The sequence below is a fragment of the Aptenodytes patagonicus genome, chromosome 1 (genome assembly GCF_965638725.1).
Source record: "Aptenodytes patagonicus chromosome 1, bAptPat1.pri.cur, whole genome shotgun sequence".
Taxonomy (NCBI): domain Eukaryota; kingdom Metazoa; phylum Chordata; class Aves; order Sphenisciformes; family Spheniscidae; genus Aptenodytes; species Aptenodytes patagonicus.
Genome location: NC_134949.1, coordinates 155,134,641 through 155,162,086, shown reverse-complemented (window position 1 = coordinate 155,162,086; position 27,446 = coordinate 155,134,641). Strand labels below are relative to the sequence as shown.

The window sequence follows — 27,446 nt, the reverse complement described above, 5'->3', positions numbered from 1 at the left end:
GATCCCATTTTCTACTCACCTATTTTTGCAAGAGAGGCAAGGAGGATCCAAAGAGTAACTTCATAGGGAATTTGCACATAGTCGTAGTCCACTGTGAAAACATGTAGCCTTGTATCTTGTGAAGAGTCAACAGCACCCCCGCGATCAGGTTCATAATGAGGCAAGAAACTCTTGCTCAGGTTGGGCTCATCCACATTAGCAGCAGCAGAACAGCATACCAGGCTCGACAGCAACAGCAACCAGTTCAAAAGCATTGCATGTGCAAGCGCGGCAGAGCCCATGTCTGGGGCTGTGACTCTTTTATTACAGATATAGCATATAGTGGGTGCATGAAGGTATGCAACACTCCTGTCGATTCGCGCTGCTCATAGCCACGGCCGCTTCTTCCTCAGGGCTGCTTCGTTTGCCTATTAGAGGTCATTTTAAAAGCCCTAGTGTGCCTATCCCGTTCCTTGTGTTACAGGCAGACCTGGAGGTTGTATGAAGATACCGGTTCTGCAGGTTCCTCTGACCCAGATAAACCCTGGCCACAGCATCACCCTGTTAAGGAACAAAAAGCCCTTTCCAACTACATTATTTATCCAGCCACTCTGATTTTTTTTCCCACTGTCAAACAAACAAACAAAAAAAAGCCACAACGCACACCGTTCAGGCAGCAAGTGCAGCACAAGTAAATAGCGTCAGGTGGGAGAGACGGTGGCACCCTGAGCAGGAAGGAGAGCCTGCTCCATACCTTCCTCTCCTGCCCTCACTGCCCGTCTGCCTCCCCAGCGCAACTGGCACCTCAGGTACCACACTTGGCACTGCTCACTGGTCCTGTCTCACCTGCTAACAAAACTACTTGGTGTGTAAATATAAGGATTCCGCAGGGCTTACAGCAGGGACATCTGGTGGAAGACCACGCAAATTACGTTCTCGTTTAGAAATGTGTTCTCTCTCTTAAATGCATGTATGTAACTTAGCACATTATAAAAGGAAAAAGAGGAATGTCTGAGTCACATGACGTGCCTAAAACTGGATGTTGAGTTGTCTTGTATTTAACATTTGTTGTCTTGTATTTAACATTTGTTTTACTCATGCCAGCGAGGCATTTATTGGACAATCAAATTATCCCCCTCCAACAAGACATTCACCATTATGGAACCTTTTTTAAAAGGTCAGCCTCTTCTCTCCTCCATAAAACCTGTGTTAGGATAACAAAGTGTGCAAACATAGTAATGTTGATTAGAATCATAGAATCATAGAATCATAGAATCATAGAATCACTAAGGTTGGAAAAGACCTCTAAGATCATCGAGTCCAACCGTCAACCCAACACCACCATGCCCACTAAACCATGTCCCTAAGCGCCTCATCTACACGTCTTTTAAATACCTCCAGGGATGGGGACTCAACCACTTCCCTGGGCAGCCTCTTCCAATGTTTAACCACTCTTTCAGTAAAGAAATTTTTCCTCACGTCCAATCTAAACCTCCACTGGCGCAACTGGAGGCCATTTCCTCTCGTCCTATCGCTAGTTACTTGGGAGAAGAGACCGACACCCACCTCGCTACAACCTCCTTTCAGGTAGTTGTAGAGAGCGATGAGGTCTCCCCTCAGCCTCCTTTTCTCCAGGCTAAACAACCCCAGTTCCCTCAGCCGCTCCTCAGAAGATTTGTTCTCCAGACCCCTCACCAGCCTCGTTGCCCTTCTCTGGACACGCTCCAGCACCTCAACGTCCTTCTTGGAGTGAGGGGCCCAAAACTGAACACAGTATGCGAGGTGCGGCCTCACCAGGGCCGAGTACAGGGGCACGATCACTTCCCTACTCCTGCTGGCCACACTATTTCTGATACAGGCCAGGATGCCATTGGCCTTCTTGGCCGCCTGGGCACACTGCCGGCTCATGTTCAGCCGGCTGTCGACCACCACCCCCAGGTCCTTTTCTGCCAGGCAGCTTTCCAGCCACTCTTCCCCAAGCCTGTAGCGCTGCATGGGGTTGTTGTGGCCGAAGTGCAGGAAAGCTGCACTTAAGCAGGAAAGCTGCTTAGAAGTTGCTAAAGCCTGTATTACATGCATTAGAAGTGAGTAAATTTAATTTACTGACAAATTATTCAAATTACCCACGGATTGGGTTGTATTGGAAAACAACACTGAATCTCACAGACTGTCGGGTTACCTCTACATTAGGGATCCAGTGTGTGTGCTCTGAGATGCTCTGCAGTGCAAAGCAAAAGGCAGCAAGTGGTAACAATTGGGAAATTTGCTTCAAAAGCTTATCGTGATCTGAACTTAAACTCCAATGCGGGTGCAACTGAAGTGACAAAATTTTCTCTGGTACAGCCAATGATGCCGTTTGATGTTATGTTTCTACACGAGACACTATCTTCTGCTTCTGCCTCACAGCACCACCACCAGTTGTCCCACTGAAGACTTTGAACACAATACAAAATCAGGAAGATAATGCTCAGCCTGTTTGCAAAAGAGTTGTTCTTTTTTCAGTATACTGGTCCTGTTAACAGCAGTATTTCTTGAAGTCCCTTTCCAACAAGGAATCTGGTGGACGAGCTATTCAATTAGAATTATAGAACAAGGATTCGTTAACTTGAAGGCCAAATGAAGTCAGCAGAACACCAGATCAGTGGCTCTCCTACTCAGATTTTCTTAACGCTAACCGTTGCATTTCACTTAGCTACAGCCATATACACACAGACTGCAAGCTGCCTTGAGGGTAAGTGATATGAACCCTGGAGAGTTAGCAGCCAGAGGACTGCAGGGGAAAGATTTCAGAGTCCCTGGAAGTCTACTAGCTGTGACAACCAGGACTTTGATTTACAACCGCGACACCCATAACACCAACAGGTTCAGTGGGACCCATGAGTGACCAGCACCAGACAGGATCAGCAGTGTGCAGATGACTCTGAGGGTGAAATGTTTCACAACTGGTAGGAACGCTTTCTCCCATTGCAGGAAGGATGGAGATACCTGGGATCAGCCCTGACACAGTGCTCCTTCTTTTCTCCCCTAAATCAAGAGAAGAGTGCTTCTCTTTTCAACCCCTTCGGCATACCCAGTTGTGGCAGTCTCCCAGAGCTTTTCTTCCTTGGTACTCCCACAGGAGGAGGTAACTCGTTTAAAGAGTTTGGATTTGTCCCACTGGACTGCACAGGAAAATTAAACTGCAAGCTTCCTCTGGAGCTCCCTTTTTTAATCTTTTTCTAGAAAACAAGTATAAAATATTCCAGAAGAAATACAGTGCAAAGAACGAAACACTCACATGTATGTCTCAACATCATAGCAAAAGAATATAATAAATATAATAAAAATAATAATAAAATAATAATTTATGAAAGATAGCTCACATTTACAGTTGTGTGCAGTGCCACTTAGTTTTACTGTGGGCTGCAGCACTGTCACACTGCAGTCCTTCTCGCTGCTTTGGAGTGAGCTATTGCTGACTGCAGTGACAGTCCACAGTGGTCAGCTGATGTAGAAAAGGTCTTTTACAATCACGTTGCCATTCCTGAGCCTGCTGTCATCCCTCTGTGAAATTTCTGCTATCGATATACCAGACTGAATAACCTTTGGAAAAAGCCCTTCAGACTGCAATTTCCCAACATCTTAGTAGTTTTCACTGGCATGTGGTAACGCATATATTTCCAGAACTTCTTGTTTGGAGCAGCAGAAATAGAAGACTTCCAGGTAATGACTGGTAAAATCCGAAGAGCCTTCTTCACTACTGGAGGCAAAGTCTCTGGCTCTTGGAAAGCCTGGAACTTTATTAATACCAGTTTGATCTTTTTGTCTTCCAACGCACAGTTCACTGCTGCCTGCAGTTCAAAGATGCTTGGTCCGCTGATGTAGGCTGGGCTCAAAATAATTATTGCTCGTCTGCTTTGTTTAATAGCTGTAACAACTTCATCTGTGTATGCTGGAGAAGAAATGGCGATTGTTACTGCATTCTATAATGGACTTTTTATCTGATCAGTTCCTTTATCAACAGCTAAACCCCAGAAATTGGGAAAACCAGAAATAGGGATGCTGAGTAATCACATAACCCCTAGAAATATGTTTGCTGTCAGAGGGTACCGCGGCTGTTCTTATACAGCCTGGAGAACACAACTTGCTGCTCAGGAGGCGGAGAGCACAGCTGAGACCTCAACAAACTTTGTTGCTACTCAAAGAGGGTCTCAAGGGACACTTGGACTTGTCTTTTTCTCTCCCAGGGACAGGTACTGAGGGCTTTCTAATTACTGCAGGTAGAACTGAATAAAGTTGCTCAGAAAGTTAACTACTGAAATATTTTGGGTCTTCTTTTCAGGGAATGAAGTCTGCTTGCAAAGAAATTCTTGGACAAGAAGCTTTGTTTCAGCCTAGTAGCTCCCCAGCGACCACACTCAGACGTGTGTGTGCCTCAGGTGCAGGGGCCAGATAAAAAGATCAAAACATGACGAGATTTGAGCAGAAACTCCAGTACCAAAATATACCATTTGCTGATCTGGTGCATAAGTTTTTTTGGAAAGTGAAAAACAATTTTATAAAGAACTGAAGATTTTCTACCATCCACAGGGACCTTACCTCCTCCTGGAAGAACATCTCTTTCAAGAATGCATAACTTGTATCCATATTTATTTTCCAGCATATCTGGAAGAAGCTCCAGGGCAAATTTTTCCTCACTAATTAAGGTAGAGTCATTTTCAGAAGAGTCTAGTTTTGCATAGGACACAAATGCATCAAATTCTTTGCCATCTAAAAAAAAGAAATAAGTACCACCGTATACATTAACAAGTCTGTCTGAAGCATTCAGCTTCTTTCTTAATGCTCAGTTTCCATTTGTATCTATTTAAGTAGGCACAACACAAACCTCAAATTATCACCTCTTCATGAAGTACAGCCATCCAGTTACGCAAAGCCAACCCTTACTCCTCACTGTCTTGCAAATGTTGTAGACATACACTACCAAAGCAAATGAGGAAGCTACAGATGACTAGTGCAAAGAAGCTTAAATCAAGCATTTTTCTGCATTTTCAAAAACATGGTCCAGTTTTCACCAGTGGAAGATCTGGCCCCTTCCAGGCAAAATCCATGTTGTAGGGAATGATTCCCAATCTTTTCTCGCATTTGCCCCAATGCCGATTCCAAAAATACTCATCAATGCACAACCTATGTTGAAAATATAGTGAATTTTAAAGGAACAATGTTCTTAGATATCAGTTGCTTGCAAAAGATGTGCTGTTTTCATACGCTGTTATGTTTGTATTCAGAGAGACTCGTGCAAGTAGCAAAGCCCAAGTCTGATCCAAATATCAGCTCAGATGCTGAGCCCTGACCAGTTCCTGAACTTTGTTTCAGTCTCATTAAAAGAATATGTTTGTGAGGTGCAGATGAAAAATATATAAAGAACTTTTCTCAGCTTTGAAACACCCTGGTACCAATGACCTGAGTTAGGCCCATTCTTAACTACAAACAAATCTTATCTATTTGCCAAGTAAAATTTGAACTACACTTGAGGGAGGAGGAAGCAAAACAAAAGGAATTGCTGGTGAAAGCAAAAGGCACAGCGGACTCAGTCCGGTTCCCCGTATGTTGTTGCTTGATGCCATTTAAGGTATGCTAAGGTTGACGGGACCGCCAAATTTGACATGGGAACTATTGGACACTCAAATCTTTTGGAATGGCAGGACATCCTCAGGCAGTAAAAATGACATCAGACACCTATGTTCAATCAGCTGAATTGTATCATATGTCAATACAGTTAATAGAAACCAGAAAGAAATTCAGCTGTTTAGTGTAGAGTCCTACTGCAGGGTGCTGCTGCAGGGCGAGCTGAGAAGCTCTCTAGATTTCACCGTATTGACTACATCTTCACTGCACGGGAACTGAGACACCTACCTCCAGCACAGACACCTAAGTAATGGTGTTGAGTATCACCCCCTGCCTCAGTGTTAACCTCCTGATTTCTATCCTTAGGTGTAAGATTAGGATCACAAACCTGAGCTAGATCCTACAGGTTCCCACAGGATCTAGAAGAGCCCATATGGATTCCAGGGAGCCAAGGAAATACACATAGAAAACTAATGACATGCATGAGCTGGGGTTGAACAGCTACATTCAGAACCAGCACGTAGCAGAAAATATGTCATCAAAACAAAACATAGGTGTGCAGATTAGGTTTAGAGGCCAAGGATATAATTAGACAACTACACTCTGAATTGAAGCTCCTTTGAAACTGTTTTTAAATGACAATAAATTGCACCACAAGCCATCTATTCCTCATTTCACCCACAGAGGTCACTGCAATCTTATTAGACAATGACCATTAATAAATACATCGCCATTTTCTTTTATAATATTACTGTTACAATAGCAAGTTAAAGACACATACACAGTAAGCAGCACTAGGATTTTTTTTTTCCCCTAGAATTGTACAGAAGGACAGTTACAACCTGAGGAACTTTTGGCACAAACATTTAAGATGCCCAAAGGGTAGGAAATGAAGAATACCCAAGTTAAGCAAAGTGACTGCATAGGCTATCTATAAATGTTAGTATGACAACTTCTGCATTGTTTCTTTCTCCTTGTGGAAGAAGGCAAGATTTTTAAGAGGTATATCTGAATTGGCTAAGGAGGGTTAGAGAGGCATGAGAAAAAAGGTGACCTTACTGCTGTCTTCAACTACCAAATGGGAGCGTACGGAGAGGATGGAGACAGATTCTTCTCTGAGATGCACAGTGATAGGAGAAGAAGCAACAGACACAAGATGCAACACGGGAAATTCTCATTAGATGTTAGTGAAAAAGTTTGCACTGTGAGAGTGGTCAAACACTGGAGCACGTTGTCCAGAGAGGTTGTGGATTCTCTAGCCACAAGTTCCTGAGCAACCTGGCCTAGGTTGGCTCTGCTTTGAGCAGGGTGTGGGATCAGACGACTCCCAGGGGTCCCTTCCGACCCTGTGGGATTCTGCAATTCTCTGATTCTGTGCTAAGAGGGATGGAAGAGAAGAAATGATGGGAAGGAAGAAACGGCAAAATTAAGTCATAACTGCTGCTTTGCTGCTATATGAGCAAGCCCTTTCAGACCTCAGGTGACTTGATATGCATCCACATGAAGAGAGAAGGACATAATCCTATGGGTGAGAACACATTTTATGGCAAATCACCTTAGGCAGAAAACTATCTGGGTAGGCATAGTTGGTCTGCACACTCCATGCCCCTACGCTGCAAATGGTGCTGTGTGCATGTGGTACATGAGAGTCAGGGAGCAGGACACAGGCTGCCACAGTGGAACCTAATGGTGTCTTCAACTTCAATGCACAAATCTTGGCAGGTCTGTCTCTGTCCTACTGACATACGGGGTGAGCTCTAAGGGGACTTTCCAGAGGTTCTTAAATCAATTTGTTACCAAATAGAGGGGAAATTTTGAGTGATTTCCCGAATCGCTTTTGCCAGCTGCCTTAGGGCTCACAAAAATACTTTCCAAAGGGCAGTTAATTGTCTCATTGCGTATGTATTTATAGATACCTAGATACAGTTATTTCACACTCGTGTATAATCTACATATACACGTGCAAACACAAAAGCAGACTCAGACACCTATATCTCAAGCTGCATCAAGATTCAAGAATTTTTAGAAAAATTTCCCTGGGCACATGCTATCAGATTTCTTTCAACCCATGTAAGAAAATTATATGTTAAATTCTTTGAAGTAGGCACTGTCATTTTTACACCGTCTACTCTGTTGGAGGCCCATTTTAGCTGAGATGATGGGGCAATGCTACTACGGAGATTTGAAATATCAGAAGCTGATCACTCTGCTGTAAATGTCAAGATGGTCAACATAATTTTTAGAAAGGAAATATGAATATTTCCCAAATGTACACTACCCGGTGCCCTATATCATCTTATTTCTCTCCTTTGTTTATTCTTCTGAAAAATTATTTGGCTTCAAGTGAAAAATACAATAGACTCTGGAATCCTTCACTTAGTTCTGCAAGGACATTTGATCCTTGTCCACAGGTTCTGTTGAACACTTTAGGAGAATGAGGTTAAAATGTTGGAGATGCTCTATTATTCCCTGCAAAGGGACTGCCAAAATTCAGCTTCCTGCTCTAATCTTCCATGGGTAAATTAGGGATATTGTAAAAGGCTAACTGTGACATTTCAGTTGGTGTTAGTATTTCCTCCACCATTTTTTTCCATCTGAATCCACTGAGCATCTTGCTAGCTTTAGCAGCCTTTGTATCGGCTCAAAGAGAACAGGGTCATTAAGATAATTTAACTAAATGGTTAATTCACACCGGATTAACCCACATGGCAAAAGGCAGTAGAAAAACCGGAGAAAATTAATATTATACCATGTTTCTTACCTCCTGTAGTTTCGTTGTGGACCAGGTAACTTCGGTACATCAGCACTATTTCAATCCAGTGCTGGTAAACAAAGGCAGTGCACAAAAGGAATGCAAATAGAGTAGAAATGGCACTGCATAGTATGTATAAGAGAAACACTGTAGAAAGAAAAGGGTCTATCATAACTCAGGCTTTCCAAAATAATGTTGACACTTAGATGAAAAACTCAGTCCAGAAATGGGGGCAAACCATCTCACAATCTTCATTCTTGCCCCGCTGGCAAACCCTAGGGAAGTCAGGAATTAGTTGCAAACCTCAACATGGAGTTTCAGTCTACCATCAGGGACCTTTTTTGAATGGTATGTCTGTGATGGTATGAAAAGCCAACCTGTGATGGAAGGCACAGATCAAACAGTCTGTGGTACACTTAGCAGGGCTGAAAGTAGTCATTGCTTGAGATGGAAAAGTCACATCAGAACACACATAGCTGCACACAGTGCCCTGCTGGAGACTTCCTGTGCCACTCCAGTGATGAATCTCCACTGTGAACTATGGTTCAATGGTTTAGTTTCCACACTGATTCTGGTTTTGGCCTTTGCTTGAAAGGCTGCCACATTCATAACAGTTATGGTAACTTCTCAGAAACATGCACGCTAAGGACTGGGGAAACAAACAGAAATGTCCTATGAAAATCAAGGAATACTATTGCTTTCAGCAGCCACTCTGCTTCAGTTTAGTAGACCGCCTATTAGTGTTCAGAGATGCTACTCTCCTCTTCCTCCCAGTTACTCTCCAGCTTCCGCTTGGCCCACCTGCGTGCAGTAAGTCCCCAGATACCCCCGTCCTTCTGAGTAGTCCTCAGAATAATGTGCCTTTCTAGACATCTAACAAATCAAACTTTTCCCATCCAGCTTCAAGAAACTTCTGCAGCTAGCTAAAAAGCCAGTGTCAATGGGGAATGAATTTGCAGCAGTGAGTAAATCAAAATGTGTCTTCAAGGGCAAATAGTCATCCATCGATAGTTTTACCTCTCTGCTTTCTTTTCAGCTGGATCACAGCAGTGGCATTCCCCACCGAATTCTCAGCAAAGCATGTGAAGTTGCTTCTGAGGTCCCTTTCGGTAACTTCTTTCAGTTTCGCAACATGAAGAAGTGTGTGCCCCCTTAAACCTTTTGGACAAACACTAAAGAGAAAAAAATACCTATTTGCATTATACCTTTGCTGTTCATCCACACAATCTCCAAATGTCTTAAATACCAAGAAAGAGGAGCTTGCAACTTCTTAACATTCAGCTTGAACCTTTAACAGCAATGCAATATTCTGGTTTGGAACTTCCATTTGGATTTACATTGTAAGAAAATACTAACATCAAAGGTCTGCAGACTGAAAGGTTTATTCTTAATTCATCAACTCAGCAAAATACTTAAGCACTTGCCTAGTTTTAAACATGTAGTCCCCTTTGACTTCTATGATTATTTCTGTTTTTCTAAGATGTAAAAAAATCCCCCAGGGAAAATGCAGGGAAATGAAACTTCAAAAAGGAGCCCTAAGAGAGGACTAGCTGGGCAAAAAGACTGAGCAGCACAGCCTCTTGCACAGGGGTAAAAAGCCCAAGGACAGGATAGGCAAACAGAGTAAGACAGATATAAGGGATGGAATTATAGGAAATGAAGAGGTAACAGAGGAATCCCTTTGGGACTGAGTGAGGGTTGTGGGGAACAGATCTGTGTCTGCAACCACTCGAGAACACCCAGGGTTTCTGTGTCTCAGCATTTCTCTTTGAAAGCCACAAGTACAGGCATCTCTGGGTGGTCCCGAAGGCACCTCACATCATGCCACTGCAAAATGACAGTCTACCATGGCCCTACCTCTGCTAACTCAAGATACACAGGTGTGAGCATGGGCAAAGATTCAACCTGTACTGAAAGTCTGTTGGGAATGCTTTATTCATTTGGGTTTTTAAAAAATAAACAAACAGCAATTGTATGCATGCAAAAAGCTAAAAACTTGGTAAGAAGAACATTACAAAGCTAAACATTCATAAGTTAGGAAAATCCAATTTCCAATCTACCTCATGAGTGAATGTGTGTGTGCATGTCCCTGTGTGTGTGTGGTATCATCATTTGTTATTTTTTTCCCATATGACTCCTATTAAGAACTTAATTTTAGCAGCAACAGCAGGGCTTTTGCTTCCCCCAGTGTACAGAAAAGTTTTCCCATAAAGATGACTCAGGACTGTGTAGTGAAAGACACACTTGTTTATGTTGCCTCCACCATGTTTCTTACCCAAGTTGGACACTGCATAAGTGAATGAGACAGGGAAGTACAGGAAGGAAGGGGAAGTATGGTGACTATTTGGGTTGTCCCCAAGTCACAGGAAACCTATCCCACACACATTGCTTCTCTGCAGGGTCTGGTTAATTCTTGCCAGGGAAAATGACTGAAATTCAGTGCTGCAAGTCCTCAGACTGACTCAATAAACACACCCCAACGTCTGAGGTACCCAAACTCCTTTCAATGTCCGCAGTACTGTTTTATATAAACCAGATCTGGTTTATCCCCCCCTTGGAGACAGCTTCCAAAGACAGATTGTGTGAGTTGCTAGTAAGGCACAACAGAAGGAACACTTGAAAACAGCTGATGTGGGCACAGGCAACCAAGCACCATTCATGTTGAAGCTGTCCCTGAGCTAAAGCTTTAGGAAAAAGAGTTAAGATTGCACAGAAAGTTTGAGTTCTTGACTTTATGGCCATCAATATGTGCTTCTGTATGCGAAGTGCACGTGCCTGTCAGACACTTATGAACATAATATGTTGAAAAACAGAGCTTTCTGAGTTTCTTTCAGTAAAATGTATTCATTAAAGCTATTGTAGAAGGATTTTTACAGTTGCTGACTGTAGTAGCAATCAGACTACTGGGTTTTTTCTTACCTTGTTTCCTGATTCAATTTCTCATTTATATTTTCTTTGTTGTTTCTTTTCCATGTTACCCTCATCGAAGAAACTCTTTCAAACCCAAACTGTACACGGCATTCCAATTCAAGTGGCTTTCCTGGAACAAATTAGCACAGGAAAACCATGCATGGAGGTCACCAGAATATTCTTCTCTTAAATAGCCTGGGATCTGTATAACACATGATGCTTCCTTTAATATCCACAAAGATATATATCAGGAAAAAAGCTGCATTTTACATAAAATTCTCATACTCCGAGAGAGCAAAGCTGTTTTGCTTTATCAGGATCTATCATTATCTGTCAATACCTCATTTAAACTTTTTCTTTCACTTTCAGATGACGAATCGAAACTTACCAAGCTCTGCTTCAAGGATCACCACACCATTGGGATACAAGAAGTTTGGTGGATGGATAGTGGTTTTTGCTGCAATTGATAGGAATACTGTTAATAACTATAATGCTATCATCAGTGCAGAAGACCAGAGAAAATGTCTTACAGAATTTTCTTTTTCGAATGTTGGGTGGCATTCGGACACCTAAGTCCAAGAGGATGATTTACAGTTGTTGAGGTGTTTGAGAGTGCACAGATAAGGGAGTTTTGACCACAGAACTTATGTAGCTACTTAAAGACCTGCTATCTCAGTTACTCTGAGGCATTGCCATCTTACATGAGCTGAGGAGCTCAGCATCTAGCCTGCACTTAAGGTTATTTAGGGTTCAGAAATTAGCGCCCCCCCCCCCCCCCCCCTTGCAAAACCCCCTGAAGGACACAATCCTCGTACCAGTTCCCTGCCAAACCCCATTCCATGCCCAGTAAGCACACGTACAGCACACACACACACACACCTCATTCACAAGCACAGGTACTTGCATTAAAATAACCATGTTTTTTTTCAAAACGAGGGCTGCCAAAGGGCACAAATAATGACACCCACAGTTCATACAATCTACTAAGCAATTACCCAGGCTCCGGAAAAACAGCTGGAAGGGCTTAAAACCCACAGCTCTGATATTCTAGGAAAGTCCCATACTGCAGGAAATGGTGACACACAACACCTTTTTTTTTTTTATAATCAAGCCACAGCAGAGAAATGTATGTAAGATTCAGGGGGAGTATATTTGTATATGGCACCTTTCAAGTGTTTTTCTGACTGTGCTGTGAAGTGAGGGAAAAGAACTGAGAAGAACAGTGCGTTAGCTCAGGTTCAGCCAGATCAGAATAAAAGCAGAGCTGTCCATGCCTGCTTGGTAAATATCATGGGAATATAGCCAGAGAGAAGAGTGAAAAAGCACCAGACTTTGTAATCCAGCACATAGAGGTCTCAAAAGTTGGTGAGATGTGGTTTCCAGGCCCTGTCCTGATGGGGTATATATATTTTTCCCATGACTTCTTAGTACCAAATGCAACAAACATCTGCAAGAAAAGGACCAGCTATTTCAGAGGAGTGCTGTCCTCACTAGACCATGGAATTTCAGGAGTGCTGTCCTCACTAGACCATAGAACCAGGTTGCCTCACCTGACACCTTTCTTTCGCTCCCTAAATCTTGATCTCCCTTCCACAGAGTGGCCCACTTTCCACCAGGATGCTGAGAATAAGTCCTGTGCCGTTGTCATACAGAAACAGCTGTACTGGGTCCATCCAGCTCAGGATGTAGAATAGATGTAGCCGTGCTTTCCTCTGGGACCTGTGATTGACTGGAGTGACTGGAGTGTCTGACAAGTGTCTTACAGCACTCAACCACAGAAGTCTGGAGAAAAGCATAACCACATCTCTCTTTTAGCAAACTACACAGAGTCTCCCTCGTTCCTGATCCTGAGTTGCTAGCATGCTCCCTTGCACAGTGTTGATGTTGTCCAGCAGCACTCTGCCAGGCAGTATCTGGGCTTTGCCTGAAGGGCAGCAGAGGACAGTAAATATTACGGAAAAGGCCACCATGATTTGAAGGAGAATATAAATCTGTGCCGTATCACTGTGCCATAGAGTTCTAGCCAGTTTTATTTAGTAAACCACACAAAGCCTAAAAGAACAGGTCATGCAGGCAGTGATGCTTTCCCCCAAACAGCACATGCAACAACAAACGGCTTGTTTGTTAGATTGCTCACAGGTCTCCTGTTTCCTCTGCTGTTAAAAAGTAATGTGGAAGATGGGCAGTGATCCCACCAACATCACCTTCCTCATCATTGTCAAGTGAAAAAAATGAAGTTCTCCTCCATGCCACAAGGAATGATTTTTTTATCTAACTCCTACTTTCACATAAGCCTCTACTTCAGGGACAGAGGTAGGATTGAGATACACTGCTTTTGTCCACATCTCCCATGCAGGATTAGCACTCCTTCCCTCTAGTATGAGAATATCTTCCTAACACTCCCCATACAGTACATGGAGAACATTGGCACCAGTTGGAGTTTCATAAATTCTACTCCCAGATCAAGAGGTCTAAATCCTTTTGTAGATTTGATCCCCACTCTTATAAACTACAATAAACCCAAGGTGGAATTATATCTTGCAAATGATGGCATTGTATGCTACATGTTATTACTGAACATTGAAGGTTCTAGTCAATGTCCCAAGATGTCCTCAGAATACTTGGAAGAGGATTTTAATGATTGTGTGGCTACTTCATTTTATGGGGTTTTCAGAACAAGAGCCTGAACAAAAGACATAAATAGTGTAGGAAAGAATAGAGGAAACATACTTTATTTCAGGTAGTTTATTCTGAGTTGTCATATTTCTGAGTTATTATATTACTCACCAATGACTTCTACTGTTACCGCTGTTCTCATTGTCCACTTGGTAGTGTTGTCATATAGAGTGTAATCACACACATATATTCCAGCATCTTTGCCATAGGTTGGATTCAAGTAGATTTCATTACGCTTAAGCTTTCGGCTTTGTCTGCTTTTCCTATGTTTTATCTGATGACCATCCTAATGAAAAGAAAAGAATATCAAGGAATTAGAAGTCCTTTTTTTTGTTGTGTGGCTGTTATTAAATTATATTTTAAGATATTTGGATAGGATTTCCATGGCAGTAGGGCTAAGCCAAACTCTTTCCACTGAAGCCCAAAAAAAGATTTATTAGGAGTCTGAGGACATGTGTCAGTTATATTAAAAAATTGTGGTCTATAGTATGTGAATACCATTGTCTTTTTAAAAAATTATTTAAAATTTGTGGTTGCTGAGAGAAATGTGAAATCATGAACCTAATCTAAATTAAACTCCTATTACTAAAGAGCAACGAAAAGGATCACTTTTTTGATGGACTGGGTATTTTTTATTTTGTAAATAAATTATTTTGAAAACATTTTCATGTTTTTTTATAAGAAGTAAATCATGATTTTGGATTGTCTGAGATTGACAACACTGTCACTACTTTTAAAAGGATGAAAACTGACTATTTTTTTATAAGCACCCCTATTTTTCAGCTTAGTGTATTCATATTCTCTAAAACCACTAAGAATTTTCCTTAAATCAAATTCCTGAAAAAAATCCACTAATGCAAAATGGAAAGAATCTCCTTAAATTCAGTGGGCTTCAGATCAAAATGTAGGTAAAGATATACCTCATTTAAAGTTTGAAAGTAAATGAAGAGTAACTTTGACTAGATCATCATTCTACTTGATAGAATAAATAATGTAAATAATACCAGGTAGTAAAATGCACAATTGAAATTTCATTTTCATTTGCTCATTTATACAGGTTTAGATGGTATATTACAATCCTTACAAACACAATAGGAATAAATTTTAGCTTGAAAGTATTTTAGCGGTCATTTGAAAAAGAATAAGTCAATAATGTTTCAGTGGAACGGTGCTTCATTAAAAACAGGAGTCTTGGAAAGAACAATTTGAAACATTAATCTTAAAAGAATTTTGTTTCTAACAAAGCCACTTTTTCTTTGGTATATTTGATATTTTCAGAATTTAAAATGCCAAAACAAAACTTAAAAATTTACATTTCAATCGTGTCAGTTTTGTAAAGAGCCTATTTTGATTCTCAATTACTTCAAATTCTTAGCTGAAGAGAAAGTATTTCTAGGCTTCTATTTCATGGGATAATACTTTGGGCGTGGCAAATTTCTTCAAAACTCTTACTTACACACTTGATATATGGCAATTCAAGATTCTACTTTTGGGTTGAATTTCTCAGGCTGCATTGTCTGCCAAAGAAGAGTTCAAGAACCTACGGCACATAAGCATTAACTAGACCTAAAGCTATACCTCCACTGAGCTTTTCTGAATGCTCAAGAGAGTGACTCTTACCTTGTACCATTTTACATCTGGCTTTTCTATATGGCTGTAGCATTTTGTCCCAGGACAAGTTATTGAATTCCCACTGCCAGCAAGAAGATACAGCACATTTGTGTCATAACCTGAACATTTTGCCACCTTCTTTGTTTGAACTTCCAAAACAATTTTGAGACATGGGATTTTTTCCCTGAGTGATGCAGAAAAAAGTTAAACATCTAATACACAAAACAAAATAAAACAATTAATTATTTTATAGAAATATAAGCCTTTTGCTCCATTACATACCGTATCATACAGATGTACACTCCAGAAGCACTGTCCCTTACTGGTTTAAACCAAAGTGTATTCCCTTGGAGAGCAGGATTAGAGCTTTCCTTGATAGCCTTCAGTGGCTCTTTATCTTTCTGACGCCAGAACCATTTCACCTTATGTTGGTTTAGAAGTGAGTTGTTATAAATGTGGGTAGCATCTCTATCTGGTAAAGCGCATTGTAAAACAAACTCCTCATCACTAATTGCACGATACCATATTTGAGGTTCAACATGGGAACATCCTGAAAAGCAGGACAACAAGATATCAGTACCACCTGAAAGAACACACAGTCATCATGTTTTTAAAAAAAAAAAATTAGGAATACTACAGAAATACTACTTTACCTTTTTTTGTGTTAAATAATTTTTTACGTGACCAGATGCTGGGCTAATAGAGAATTGATTTCCTTAAACATGGAATTTGCCAGTGTTCTCAGAAGTTTATTCAAAGGTTTCCAAAGGTTTATTAGGCCTTTTTCAAAAGCCTAATGAGAAAATAGCTTAAGATTTTTAGTGAGCTGAAGATTTTCACATGGGTGCTAACCTGTTAAACCTCAACTCTCTAGAAAAGCAGATGCAGTTCTTCTAGCTCTCCTCATATTAATGGAGAAGGGACTGACATAAACCTGAAGAAGCAGAGCCTGCCCACCACACTGCCTATTTAGGGTAAGATTGACAAGCATTATTGTCTTACTGCTTTCAAATCTTTCCCCTCTTATGTTTCAGTTACTGTCACTAAAACTAAACAAATTTTTGGATTCTGAAAGCTGTGGTCACCCATCCTAACCCCGAATTCTCTGAAGGCTGACCGACCTTGCTGCGTAACCCCTCCTCCCAATCAGGATGTGGTAACCCTTGAAAGTATGGCAGGATTTCACTTCAGCGCAAGGGAGGGCATGAAATCTTCGGTTCCTCGCCTGCCCACCTGGGACACTCTACACAATTTCAGTTTCTCTCTGTGAACTGGATTGGATCAAGCTCCTCCAGATAGATTGTGTGGGTGGAAGACTTTGATATATTGGTCTCACCCTGCCTTCCTCTTTCTTCTTCCCCCTGTCAGGCTTGGACCAGCGGCTGGAGACTTCAAGGGGTCACAGAAGCAATTCATTTGCTCCATTCGGTTCTCAGAAATTCTCCTTTACATTTGCCCTTTTCTTTTCATTAGGGAACTGAATTTTGAATCCTATTTAGGGTAAACTGTATTACCGATACTTAAAAAGCTAGAAACAGCTGTTTGCCTGACACAAGCATGAACAGGTGCAGGAAAAACTCATGAAGGCATGGCAAAATGCAGATCCACTTTTCTCAGCTGTCAGAAAGCACCACAAACACCAAACCTCACCAAAGCAGACTCTTACCTGGCAAGTTAATGTCTCTAACTTCTGCCCCACTGACAAACAATGCTAGGATCCAGGACAAAGTGAGCATGATTTTCTTTATCAATTTTGGTTGACATTCTGAGACATTTTCTTTAAGAGTCATCTTGCTTTCTGTAAAAGAGGAAAACAGATTTTCTTTTTGTAAATAATACTCCAGTAAGATAGTTAGGCAATTACATATTTTATTATGTAGCTCTATAAAACTTAGCAGACAGCATTTCCTAGATATTGTGCTTTTTAAAAATGGGGTTTGCAGCACTCTTCCTGCTCATGCTATTTCACACAAATGCAGGATAGATGATTTTCAAGAATATGCAACAGTCTCTTTAAATACATCTTGCATAGAATTGCTTACAGATGGATTTCCAAGTTATACCTACAGCAATGCAGAACTCCACATCTGGAGTAGAAATGCAGGTCTTTCAGCAGCTGTTGCTGTTAGAAGAGGAACCTGTCATTTAAGACAAGAGATAAGATACCAAATAACAAAATCAGCCTTTATCTAATGACAACTATCGGCGACAGACTGAGAAAGGCGTAACTGGCACCAAAATCCATGGAGCTCTGTTATATCTTGAAGGCCAACAGAGTGTGTAAACTGGATTCCTTTGGGATTAAACCAAATCTGAAGATGTGCTGCAGCTGCAAATGGCATTGAGTCCATGGGACTGGAGTAGAACTATGCAGAAGTAAAACCCTTAAAGCACGTACTGTGTGGACACCAGGTCTTTGGTTCTAACTCTTTTACCCAAGAGACACGCTCCTATTGGGCTTTATTACCAGCTAAAACGGACATACTGTAAGATGTCCACTAGGGTCAGCAGAGCAACCTAAAAAACCCTTCTTCTCCTCCATGACTCACCTGTGTGTGCAGCATCAGGCCTCACTTCTGCACCACAGTGCTGTGCTGCACTGCTTGAATGAACCCTAGCAGAGACCTGCTGAACAGGGTAACATCCACACCATCATAAGGTATCAGCTCTGTGGTGTGCCATCTGTGAGCTGAGACTGGGAACACCCGGGGGATTTGGGAGCAGGTCCACAAAGCACTCAGCTGCACCCAGACCCCTATATTACAGCATCCTGTCCAAGGTGAAACCCCAAACCCTATTGTATGAAGTGTTTTGCCTCTCCTACTAAGAAGTTTGATCCGTGTCCCACAGCCTTCGCAGCCACAGAGCTAGAGGGAAGGCAGGCTGTCAAGCATGTATATTCAACAGCCATGGCTTAATTTGGGTATTTAGTAAGAGCATATCCGATGCCTGTGATTGACATGTCTGGAGTGCCTGATTCAGAATCTCAGTGAGTAAAGGTCATGTGCTTTGCTGATGTTCACATCGTGCAACTGAGACCTCAAGGAGCTTTTTTCTTTGCTCATATGGCCACGGAGTGACTCTGCATTTGTACAGCTGCCAGAGAGGCACTGAGTCAGCCCAAGGGAAAAAAAGAAAAGGTCTGGCAAAGGCCAGACCATAGTCCCTTGTCTGTTGGCACCTCATGCAAATCAGACATGACTCATGCAGGCAGGCAGCAAGAGAGCATCCAGCACACACTGAGCTAGCAAGAGAGGTGAAGAGAACTCCCACTCCACACCTTTTCAGGCAGCTACTCTGTGTAGAGAGGAGTACTTTAGTCACCATTCTCTTAAGCATGTCTCTATTCCTTGCAAGTGAATGGAATGATCTATTTTTACACTCAGAGGTCACATAGAGTACGTTAACTCATTTGTCTTAACCCATCCTGGTGCTTTGTTACAGATTGGCTGCTGCCAAATGTCATTGCCCCATACATCTTTTAAAATCATCCTGAAACTCCAAGCCAATAAGTAAGTCTGAATAAAGAGACAGAGTTTCCTACTAGCACTGGGCAAAAGCCCTCCTAAACTTTAAGGCTGTTCTTATCCACTGCAAAAAGATTAATGTATCCTGACTCTTTTGAATCTGGATTTATGACCAGAGAGGTCTTTCGTAAAGACCTCTCTCAAGGCATTCATTAGGGCTGCGTCTCTGTCCCTATTCATACTGTATAAAACAAAGGATGATGTTTTGAGTTATGTCACCCATCAGCCCACATGGCAAAGGCATACTGGTGCCAGCAGCAAGCAGGACCCAAGGGCCTTGTGCGTGATTCAGTGCTGCAGTCCCTTGAGCAGGTGAGCTGATGTAATGGGTCATTGCTGTCAAAAGGGGAAGGTCTCATCTACTTCTCCATCCTTCCCACTCCCCTCTCTCTTGATCCCAGAAAATCAGTCCAGCCCCTCTCCTGTGACAGCTCTGGTCCTCTCTGGTGACTCAGTTCAATTTGTTAAGCCATCAGAAGCTATCCAAGGAGTTCCTGATGGCACAAGATAAGCAGCGGAAGCATTTACTTCCCAGCTGCGTGTTTGTCTGTAATCAGGGACACACAGGCTACGAGTGGCAAAACCACATCAAGTGACCATTCACAAAGCATTTAATAATACCAGTGATGTATAATCTCTCTGCTCTCCAGTTTACTGCCATGCTAACAATGCCCTCTTCCAGCTCAAAAGGTCACCACAAATGGGGAAGAAGTGTGAAAGGGAGAGTTAACTAATGAATGTTATAGCTTTAGTTAGCAATCTGTATAATATTCTGTTGTCTTTTGCTAGGCATGGGAAAATACACCACTGCCAATTTTTCTGCTAACTGATAACACTTTTATTAGAGAACCTCAGGAACTTTGCAGTTTTATAGTGCTTAAAAAGTATGGCAGCATGTGAAATTACAAAGTGTCGTCTTGCAAGTGTGCTTGACAGGAAGAAAGAAATTCACAGCAGAAGGAGACAGCAATTACCAAAGGAGGGGGGTACCTGAAACAGGATAATCTTAAACTGACCATTCAGGTGTATTTGCACTGCAGGTGAACTCAAGGTGATTCAGTGACTCAATACATTCAGTGACTCATTTTATCTTGGTCAGAATCTGCCAGAAAAAGAAAGCACTCTACTCTGGGCAACATATTATCAAGAGTCTCTCCGCCTTCTCCTGCCATGTACACACCCATATTATCATATCCTTAGTCTAGAGATTTAGGATGCCATTTAATTGGAAAGTAACTTTTATACCAAGGAAACTAATGTGGTCTTAACATAATTTCCTGTGGTAAAAAAATGTAAGAGAAGACAAGATCTGTATTATTTTGCCTATATTTCAAACTAAAGGACTCTCACAAGAAAAGAGTAAATCGCTATTTCATAGCATTTTGTGTGTATTTACATAAAATATACACAAAAGAAATCAAAATCAATTTCTTGAGAGCTGCACCAAGTTTCATGATATCTCTAAAGTCTAGCAAAGAGTGGCATGCCACAATCTTACAATCGAGCTGTAAGGTCTCACTTCAGGAACAGTTACCTGCAAGGACAGAGATTAAATACTTTCAAATGCTCTGCATTTCCCAAGATGGTCAGCAAGATCCAAGGCCAGGTTGGATGGGGCTTTCAGCAACCTGGTCTCGTGGAAGGTGTCCCTGCCCATGGCAGGGCAGTTGGACTAGATGATCTTTAAGGTCCCTTCCAACCCAAACCATTCTGTGATTCTATGACTATTCTGATTCTGATGAAAATCACTTCAGCGTCAGAGCTATCAATTCCCATGTCTTGTCTTGGATTTACATCAATGGAAAGGCAAACATAATCTGATTCTAAGAGTAAGATTAGTAATAGTCACACAGAAGAATAAAGCTTCACCATACCTATAAAGCAAAAAAATAATCTAATGAATCTATTTACCAAGACACTACCGTTTTGTCTGACCAAGCAATTAAAACCAATTTACTTTAAAATTCACATTCAAAGACAATAAAACCAACTCACCTGTCAAGCAGATGGGGCAGGGAGGGCTAAAATCTGAAGCTAAAAGCTATAATTAAAAAAAAATAATTATCTGAAAATCTTACCTGCACATCCTACACTACATGATAAGAATTGTGGTTAGTTCTAGCTGTGCACTGTGTTGAGTCTGTTTCCTTTACAGGAATTTCCTCTACCTCACTGTCATCATCCCTTCCTTTCTCAGTTCAGTTGCGTTAGGTTCAAAATTTCCGGGTCATTTTCTTGTAAAAAGGACAGGGGAAAAAAGTTTGCCCCTAGTAAAAGATCAAAGCCTTTTGGGTTTTAAAATCTTCTGTTTGCACTGTGTGCAAAAATACATTGGACTTTTTAGTTTGTTTCATTTAAGAGCAGGAAGAGTAGAAGTTTGTTTCTTTTTTGCCCAAATGCTGCTACTAGATGGTTCAAAAAAGCGTGTAATATCTGAAATCTACAAGAGTGGCACATTTCTGCCCAACACCAAATAATATTCACTCTAAGAGCCGACCTCTCCTTACCCTTAGTCTCCTCAGCTAACTTCCACACCTGCTGCAAGCGGGCACTGTAACGGGGCTGTGACACGCTATTTACTTTCTATCTGTGTCCTCCCAGTTAAGCCTTATTGGTTACCCCAACGCAGCTTTGGCAGAAAGAGAAAAGAGAAGCCCTGATGAATACGAGCTGTCTGTGACTTGCCCCTTGGTGCCGCTAGGCAGGCAGAGCGCTTCAGCACATACAGTCCCACACGGCCCAGCCCCTCTTTCAGGCTCCCTGCATGGATGCGAAACTCATAAAAGATAGGCTGCACAGTCCACAAACTACATAAAAGCATCTGAGAGCACCTTGTCATGAATCCAGACCCCACTTCTCCCTATTTCAATACACGTCATGTAAATATATAGGTCCATCAATTTGCACCAGACTTATTTCAAGAACAGGAGGACTTGTTTCTTCTTTTCTTGTGTGAAGTTCACTCTCTTTATTGCAAATTGGGTCAATTACTCTATTTCCACAACAAGAAGCTAAAAAAGGCTTTTTGCTATATAAGAGGCGATTTCAATGTCGCCTCTGTTTATACACATACCTTTAGGCAACGGCCACTATTAATGCTTGGTTATATTGGGTCCTGAGCATTTGGAGATACAAACTGTGTATTCGCAGCTTCTACCATGTGTTTCTCTCTCTTCTCTTTCTCAGAGATCGTCAGAGCCCATTGACGATCAAGCTTTGTGATTGTCTTCTAAAATATCTTCAGTGTTTTGCCCCAGTACAAAATATATGTTTGGTTTATAAGTTACAAAAGGCTCCAATGTATCTCTGTAGGTTTCAGCATAAAGAGTTAAGCTTTTTGAAGGTGTCCTTTCTGACTAGAAAAAAAAGCATTTTACTCTCCTCTTCTCTTGAAGGAATTATAGAGTGCAACACAGATAAAGTCAAGCCCATGCTACCTTCAAGCCATTGCTCAGACTATCAGAAAGAGATGATTCCTTCCCAAAGATGCATCTTACAGACACAAAATATACTTCATTCATTTTAAATACTAATTGTCACACTCTCCAAGTACTAGGTTTATTACATTCAAAAAATTAAGTAGAGCAGTCCAACTGCTAGAGCAGATGTTAGACATACAACAGAAACACCAGTCACATAAGAGTTTTGAAAGCCGTGCTGCCAGAACACTGAGTAGTATGTCATACTGGTTACCGCACTGGATGAAAATCTTGTCAAATAGTACCAAGTATTTGGCTGAGCCTCTGCTCCAATTCACCCCATCCTCTCTCGTAAAAGTAATGTATATGCTAAAAAAGCAGCCTCACATGCCTGTAATTCCCAGGTTCATATTTGCCTTTTGCTGCTAAAGCAAGTTTATAAAGGAGAGGGTAAAGGACTGCTCCAGAACACCCTCCCTGCTTCCTCTCTCTCCCCTCCCTCCCTCCCACTCACTCACTCACACATTTAAGGTATTTTATACTATAGCCCCAGGAAATTGTAGGCTGCATGCTCAGGAGTGCTTCCCCACCTCTGTGGAAAGTCAAGGTGGGGGTCCATATCTTACCTTGTCCATCTCACTTTTGCTCAAGCATTTTGCCAGCTAAGAAGCAGGGGAAAAAATGCACCATCTCAGTGTATATGTAATGTAGTCTTATAGTACTGGGAGGATTACGTCTCTTTAGTATTCTGGTATTGTTCCGGCTTGACACATTTACACACCACCTCCTCCTCTGCCCAGCTATGGTTAACACCGAGTGGGTAAGAAATTTTCCACTCCGATCATCTTCTACACTGAGTCAGTGGTGTTGGTTCTGCTGTCGCGGGAGGTGTCTGAACAATATCTAAACATGAACCTCTGTCCATTTTGTACTAGGTTATACAGTCAGTGAAATGGCATAGAGTCAAGGGCAGCTTATGCAGCAGTGGGGTAACTCACCTATTACTCCTCTGTGAAATAAGGGTAGATGGTGTTATTTAGTACAAATTTGCTGCACCACAGTACATTCTGCCTTGGGCATCACGGTGTAATATGGCCAGTGCCACAGAAGTACTTTGGATGTACTAATAACTTAATAGATCACTTGCGGACAGAGAAAGAGCAAAGCAAATACTCACAGCCCAGGCCTTCAAAATCTTTTCACTCTCACAATCTTTAGTAGTTAATTAGAAAAGATTGTCTAGCACCTCAAATTCCACGCCAATCCCTTCTTGCCTTCCTTGATAGTCTAGCCTGCTTACTGCAAGCCAAGAAACATAAAACTGACAAGGATGACCATTGTTGTATTATGGGTTTTCTTTCAGAAACTTACCGTGCTCCAGCACAGAAATAGGTTAGAATAGTTTCCCCATTACTCCCATAGGAGACCTTATTGTTCTAATGGCTTTAATGCCCATCAAATTTATTCATGGCCACATGTCTGTGTGAACACTGTTCCTTAGCTTAAACAACTCTTCTTCTTTCTAGTGATTTTTCTTTTCCTGTATGCATTTGTTGACAATGCTCCTATTCCTTTCCCTGTTCATTTTACCAGCCTAAACAATTTAAACTCTTCTAGAAACCCTTCACACGATTCTCCTGGTGCTCCTCATGGCTCTGCCTTGCAGGTCTCAAGGTCTCACTTCATTGGTATTTGCACTGTATCATTTGATTTTCCTTCATCATGCTGGCAGCTGTCAATAATCCTGAGGTTTTCACAAGTTTTCAGTTCCAAAGTATGAGTTCCTTCCTTGTAGCTGAATTTTTGCCACTAGTCCCCAAAGGCAGTATCTTCCTTAAGTACTACATAAATAAATATGTTTAATATACTACATACTAAGCCACTATACACAGACAAGAGACACTGCTATCACAGCTGAGCTGAGTATTTGGGCTCGAGTCTCCAACTGAATGCCTGAATTCAGAAATGAGGTGTACCCCATAATGAAGTCCTTCAAGAGATCTCTTTGCTAGAGATGTTCAGATTATTCCTATTATGTACTGACAACTCTTCATGAACAGACACAGTCAGTTCTGAATTTGCCCAATTGTTTCTGAAAAGACAGATTCATACAGCATTACAAATAGTTTTGAAACCTCTTATGGAACAGCATTCCTTCACCATAGTCAAAAAACCTCAAACAGCTACAGTTTTCCTGCAATGCACAGTAAACAGTTTTGTAAGCACATATTGAAATCAGGTCTCCAGCACATGACTGAAATTGCCTTAACTATGGTAGTGGTCAAAAGAATTAGAGCAATAAGCTATGAGAATCTATTTGATTATCTTTCATAAATACCTTAAGCCATCAATGTACTGAACTCTTATTATTTTTGTGTTTGATAGGTAATAAGCAACAAATATATTACACTGGACTGTGGTATATCTTGCTGATATACATACTGTATCTCACCAATAGAGGCCGGATGGAAGATCAAACAATGCAATATAAGAGACAAATCCCTGTGATGAGTTGTTTGTATATTTAGCTGACAATGAAACTAAAAAATGTGGTCTATCTGCAGCTGCTTTCTCTGAAGTTCAGGAAATTTGGATTGTTGAACCACAGGAAGCTGTCATGAGTTGATCAAAACTAGAATAGATTATTGTGGAGCCTTTTTTCCATTTTGTGTTTTACGTAACTTGTGGCTATTGCAGAAAGCTTGGTAACTACTGTTTCGCTCAGGCACTTTATCTAATTATAGCTACTAAATCAGAAAACTATTTCCCAAAAATGTGATCACATTTTCTTTTTCAAAACACTGAATACTTTTCAACTACATCACAAGCATCTCACATTTCAAACATTTTATTAACTATATATAGGATTTAATGATGTAAAAATTGCCTCTTCTGTGCAAGCCAGACCATAGTCATCTCTAAAAAGAAAGCCATTTTTTTTTACTTTCTCTGAGAAAGCAAGATAGAAAAGGACAACTTTAATGTATAACCACAGTTCTAGAGTAACCTTCCAGGCCAGACTCACACATCTGTCTTCTCAACTGCTAATCTTTATTTTCTTGCCAATTTTTTATGACCTTTTACCATTTACCCCTGGTTTGCAAGTTCTACCTCTCCTCGTATCTCTGTAAAGAATGCAGATGGCAATGGAGGAACAGAAGTGCTTATAGTAGGAAGAAATTATGGATATAGAACTAGACATGGTGTCCCTTTGGAGGGACCCCTTCACTCAAAGAGTCCTCCAGACTTGGTGCAGACACTGAAGGTGGACACACAGGACAGGGCACATGGACAACTATAATTCACAAACCTTCTACGTTTCCAGGCCCTTATACGGTACTACACTATAGTACTGATACTATACATAATAGTCCCAACTCTTCCCAACATTTATGTTCAAATTATCAATAGACAAGACAACTTCTTTGATACTCTTTTTCTTCCAGCCTGCATTGTGTGTGGTAGAAAGTGGTCAACCAGGAACGCTAAAAAAATGCAGACACAGATTACGCTCTGACAGTCAGTACCATGTTGTAGCATGTGCAAGAAAGACAAGAATCTTCAAGACTGGTGTCTTACAACAGCTGTCTCCTCACTGATCCCATCTGCATCCTCCTCTGGGAAATTACATATTCCAATTGCTTATTTGGATTTGGCTTTGTTTAAATTGTTCTGTAGCACAAATGAGACATTTATTGCTTGTGGAGAGCAGGTATAACAACACTCCTGCTTTTTATTGCATTTTTTCTTCTTACTGTAAGTTTGATTTTTGACACTTAACTGCTGTCTAACTGCAGCAAAAACGGAAGCCACAGATGTGGAGGGGGGGAAATAATGTTTTATTAAGTGCAAAAATGGAACGAAAAATGCAATATAAATCACTGAAATGAACCATTACCTCAACCTAACTATCGTGTGAATTCAGTTATACATTGACATATACATGATCAGGCAAATCAACACAACTACAGTCTATAAAAGTCATATTAGCAGCTCCTTTTCTCTAGGGACCAGTAAACAGAAAGCAGGCATTTCCAAGCCCTGATTGAAGTCAGTAATTCAGGATATAAGAGCAATAAGAACAACATCTGGTGTTAATATGGGGATGCATATCCTTAATTTCCCTTGTCTCCCTTTACCACAGCATGGGCAGTGACGATAAGCTATATAAATTAAATGACTGTGTCACAATACCATTCTGTGCAAAAATACTTGCCCTTTTACAGATATTGAGTACTTCACTGTACTACATCTGAATGTCTGCTTTGCTGGCATTCAAAGAACTTCGGAGCTAATGCCATTTAGCTTTCAACCTTCCTTATGTATAGTCTTCTGGTATTCTGTAAAACCTCAGTGCGGTCAAATTCTGTATGGTCTCACAATCTTCAGTGTACAGCTTCATGAGGTATAGCAGGTATATGCAGTCACATCATCTCGCCAAGCTGAGGTGAGGGAGTGTTCATGGCAAATTCAATCTCAATTTATAGTAGCTGATTCTCATAGAAGGTAGGCTTAGTCCAGAGCTTTAAACAAACCATGTGCACTATCCATTATTTACAGGCGTAGTTTTAACACATTTGACACTTCATGTTGTTAGGCAACACATTGACGACAGCATACGAAAAACTATGTGGCTGAGGCATAAGTTTAACACCTCAGTTAAGTACCAGGAAAGTTACTAAATTTTCTGTCAGCTGTTGGGCCAAGAAATAGATGTGCCCATTATGTCCGATGGCATTTCTGAAATAGGGGCAATCATTAGTCCTGTAAGAGAATGTTAAAACTGATCTGTGATTACAAATCACAGGAAAGACTGGTAGAGAAGAACTGAACCTTGAGAAAGAGTTGGAAATATAAAAACACATGTATCTACAGAGCAGAAATCCTCTTCAGTAAAAGCTTAAGCCAGAGAATGGCTTTTGCCTAAGGATCACATTTCAATAGCTCTTTAGTTGCCTGACAGAAAGA

At 41.1% G+C, this 27,446-nt stretch overlaps 2 protein-coding genes across 2 annotated transcripts in view; both read right to left on the bottom strand.

The window, feature by feature from the left end:
• SLC9A4 (solute carrier family 9 member A4) overlaps positions 1-281 on the bottom strand; it is a 38,681-nt gene extending 38,400 nt beyond the window's left edge. The window contains exon 1 of the mRNA XM_076359848.1: positions 20-281. Within this exon, the coding sequence (XP_076215963.1) occupies positions 20-281 (262 nt within the window). The remainder of the gene's footprint in view (positions 1-19) is intronic.
• A 3,255-nt stretch (positions 282-3,536) lies between these two features.
• Positions 3,537-27,446, bottom strand: part of IL18RAP (interleukin 18 receptor accessory protein) — a 29,342-nt gene continuing 5,432 nt past the window's right edge. The window contains exons 2-11 of the mRNA XM_076359859.1: positions 17,199-17,330; positions 15,815-16,082; positions 15,542-15,716; positions 14,033-14,207; positions 11,634-11,702; positions 11,255-11,375; positions 9,353-9,507; positions 8,345-8,482; positions 4,558-4,728; positions 3,537-3,910 (exon numbers count right to left, since the gene is read on the bottom strand). Coding sequence (XP_076215974.1) covers positions 3,537-3,910; positions 4,558-4,728; positions 8,345-8,482; positions 9,353-9,507; positions 11,255-11,375; positions 11,634-11,702; positions 14,033-14,207; positions 15,542-15,716; positions 15,815-16,082; positions 17,199-17,322 — 1,770 coding nt within the window. The 5' untranslated portion in view covers positions 17,323-17,330. The remainder of the gene's footprint in view (positions 3,911-4,557; positions 4,729-8,344; positions 8,483-9,352; positions 9,508-11,254; positions 11,376-11,633; positions 11,703-14,032; positions 14,208-15,541; positions 15,717-15,814; positions 16,083-17,198; positions 17,331-27,446) is intronic.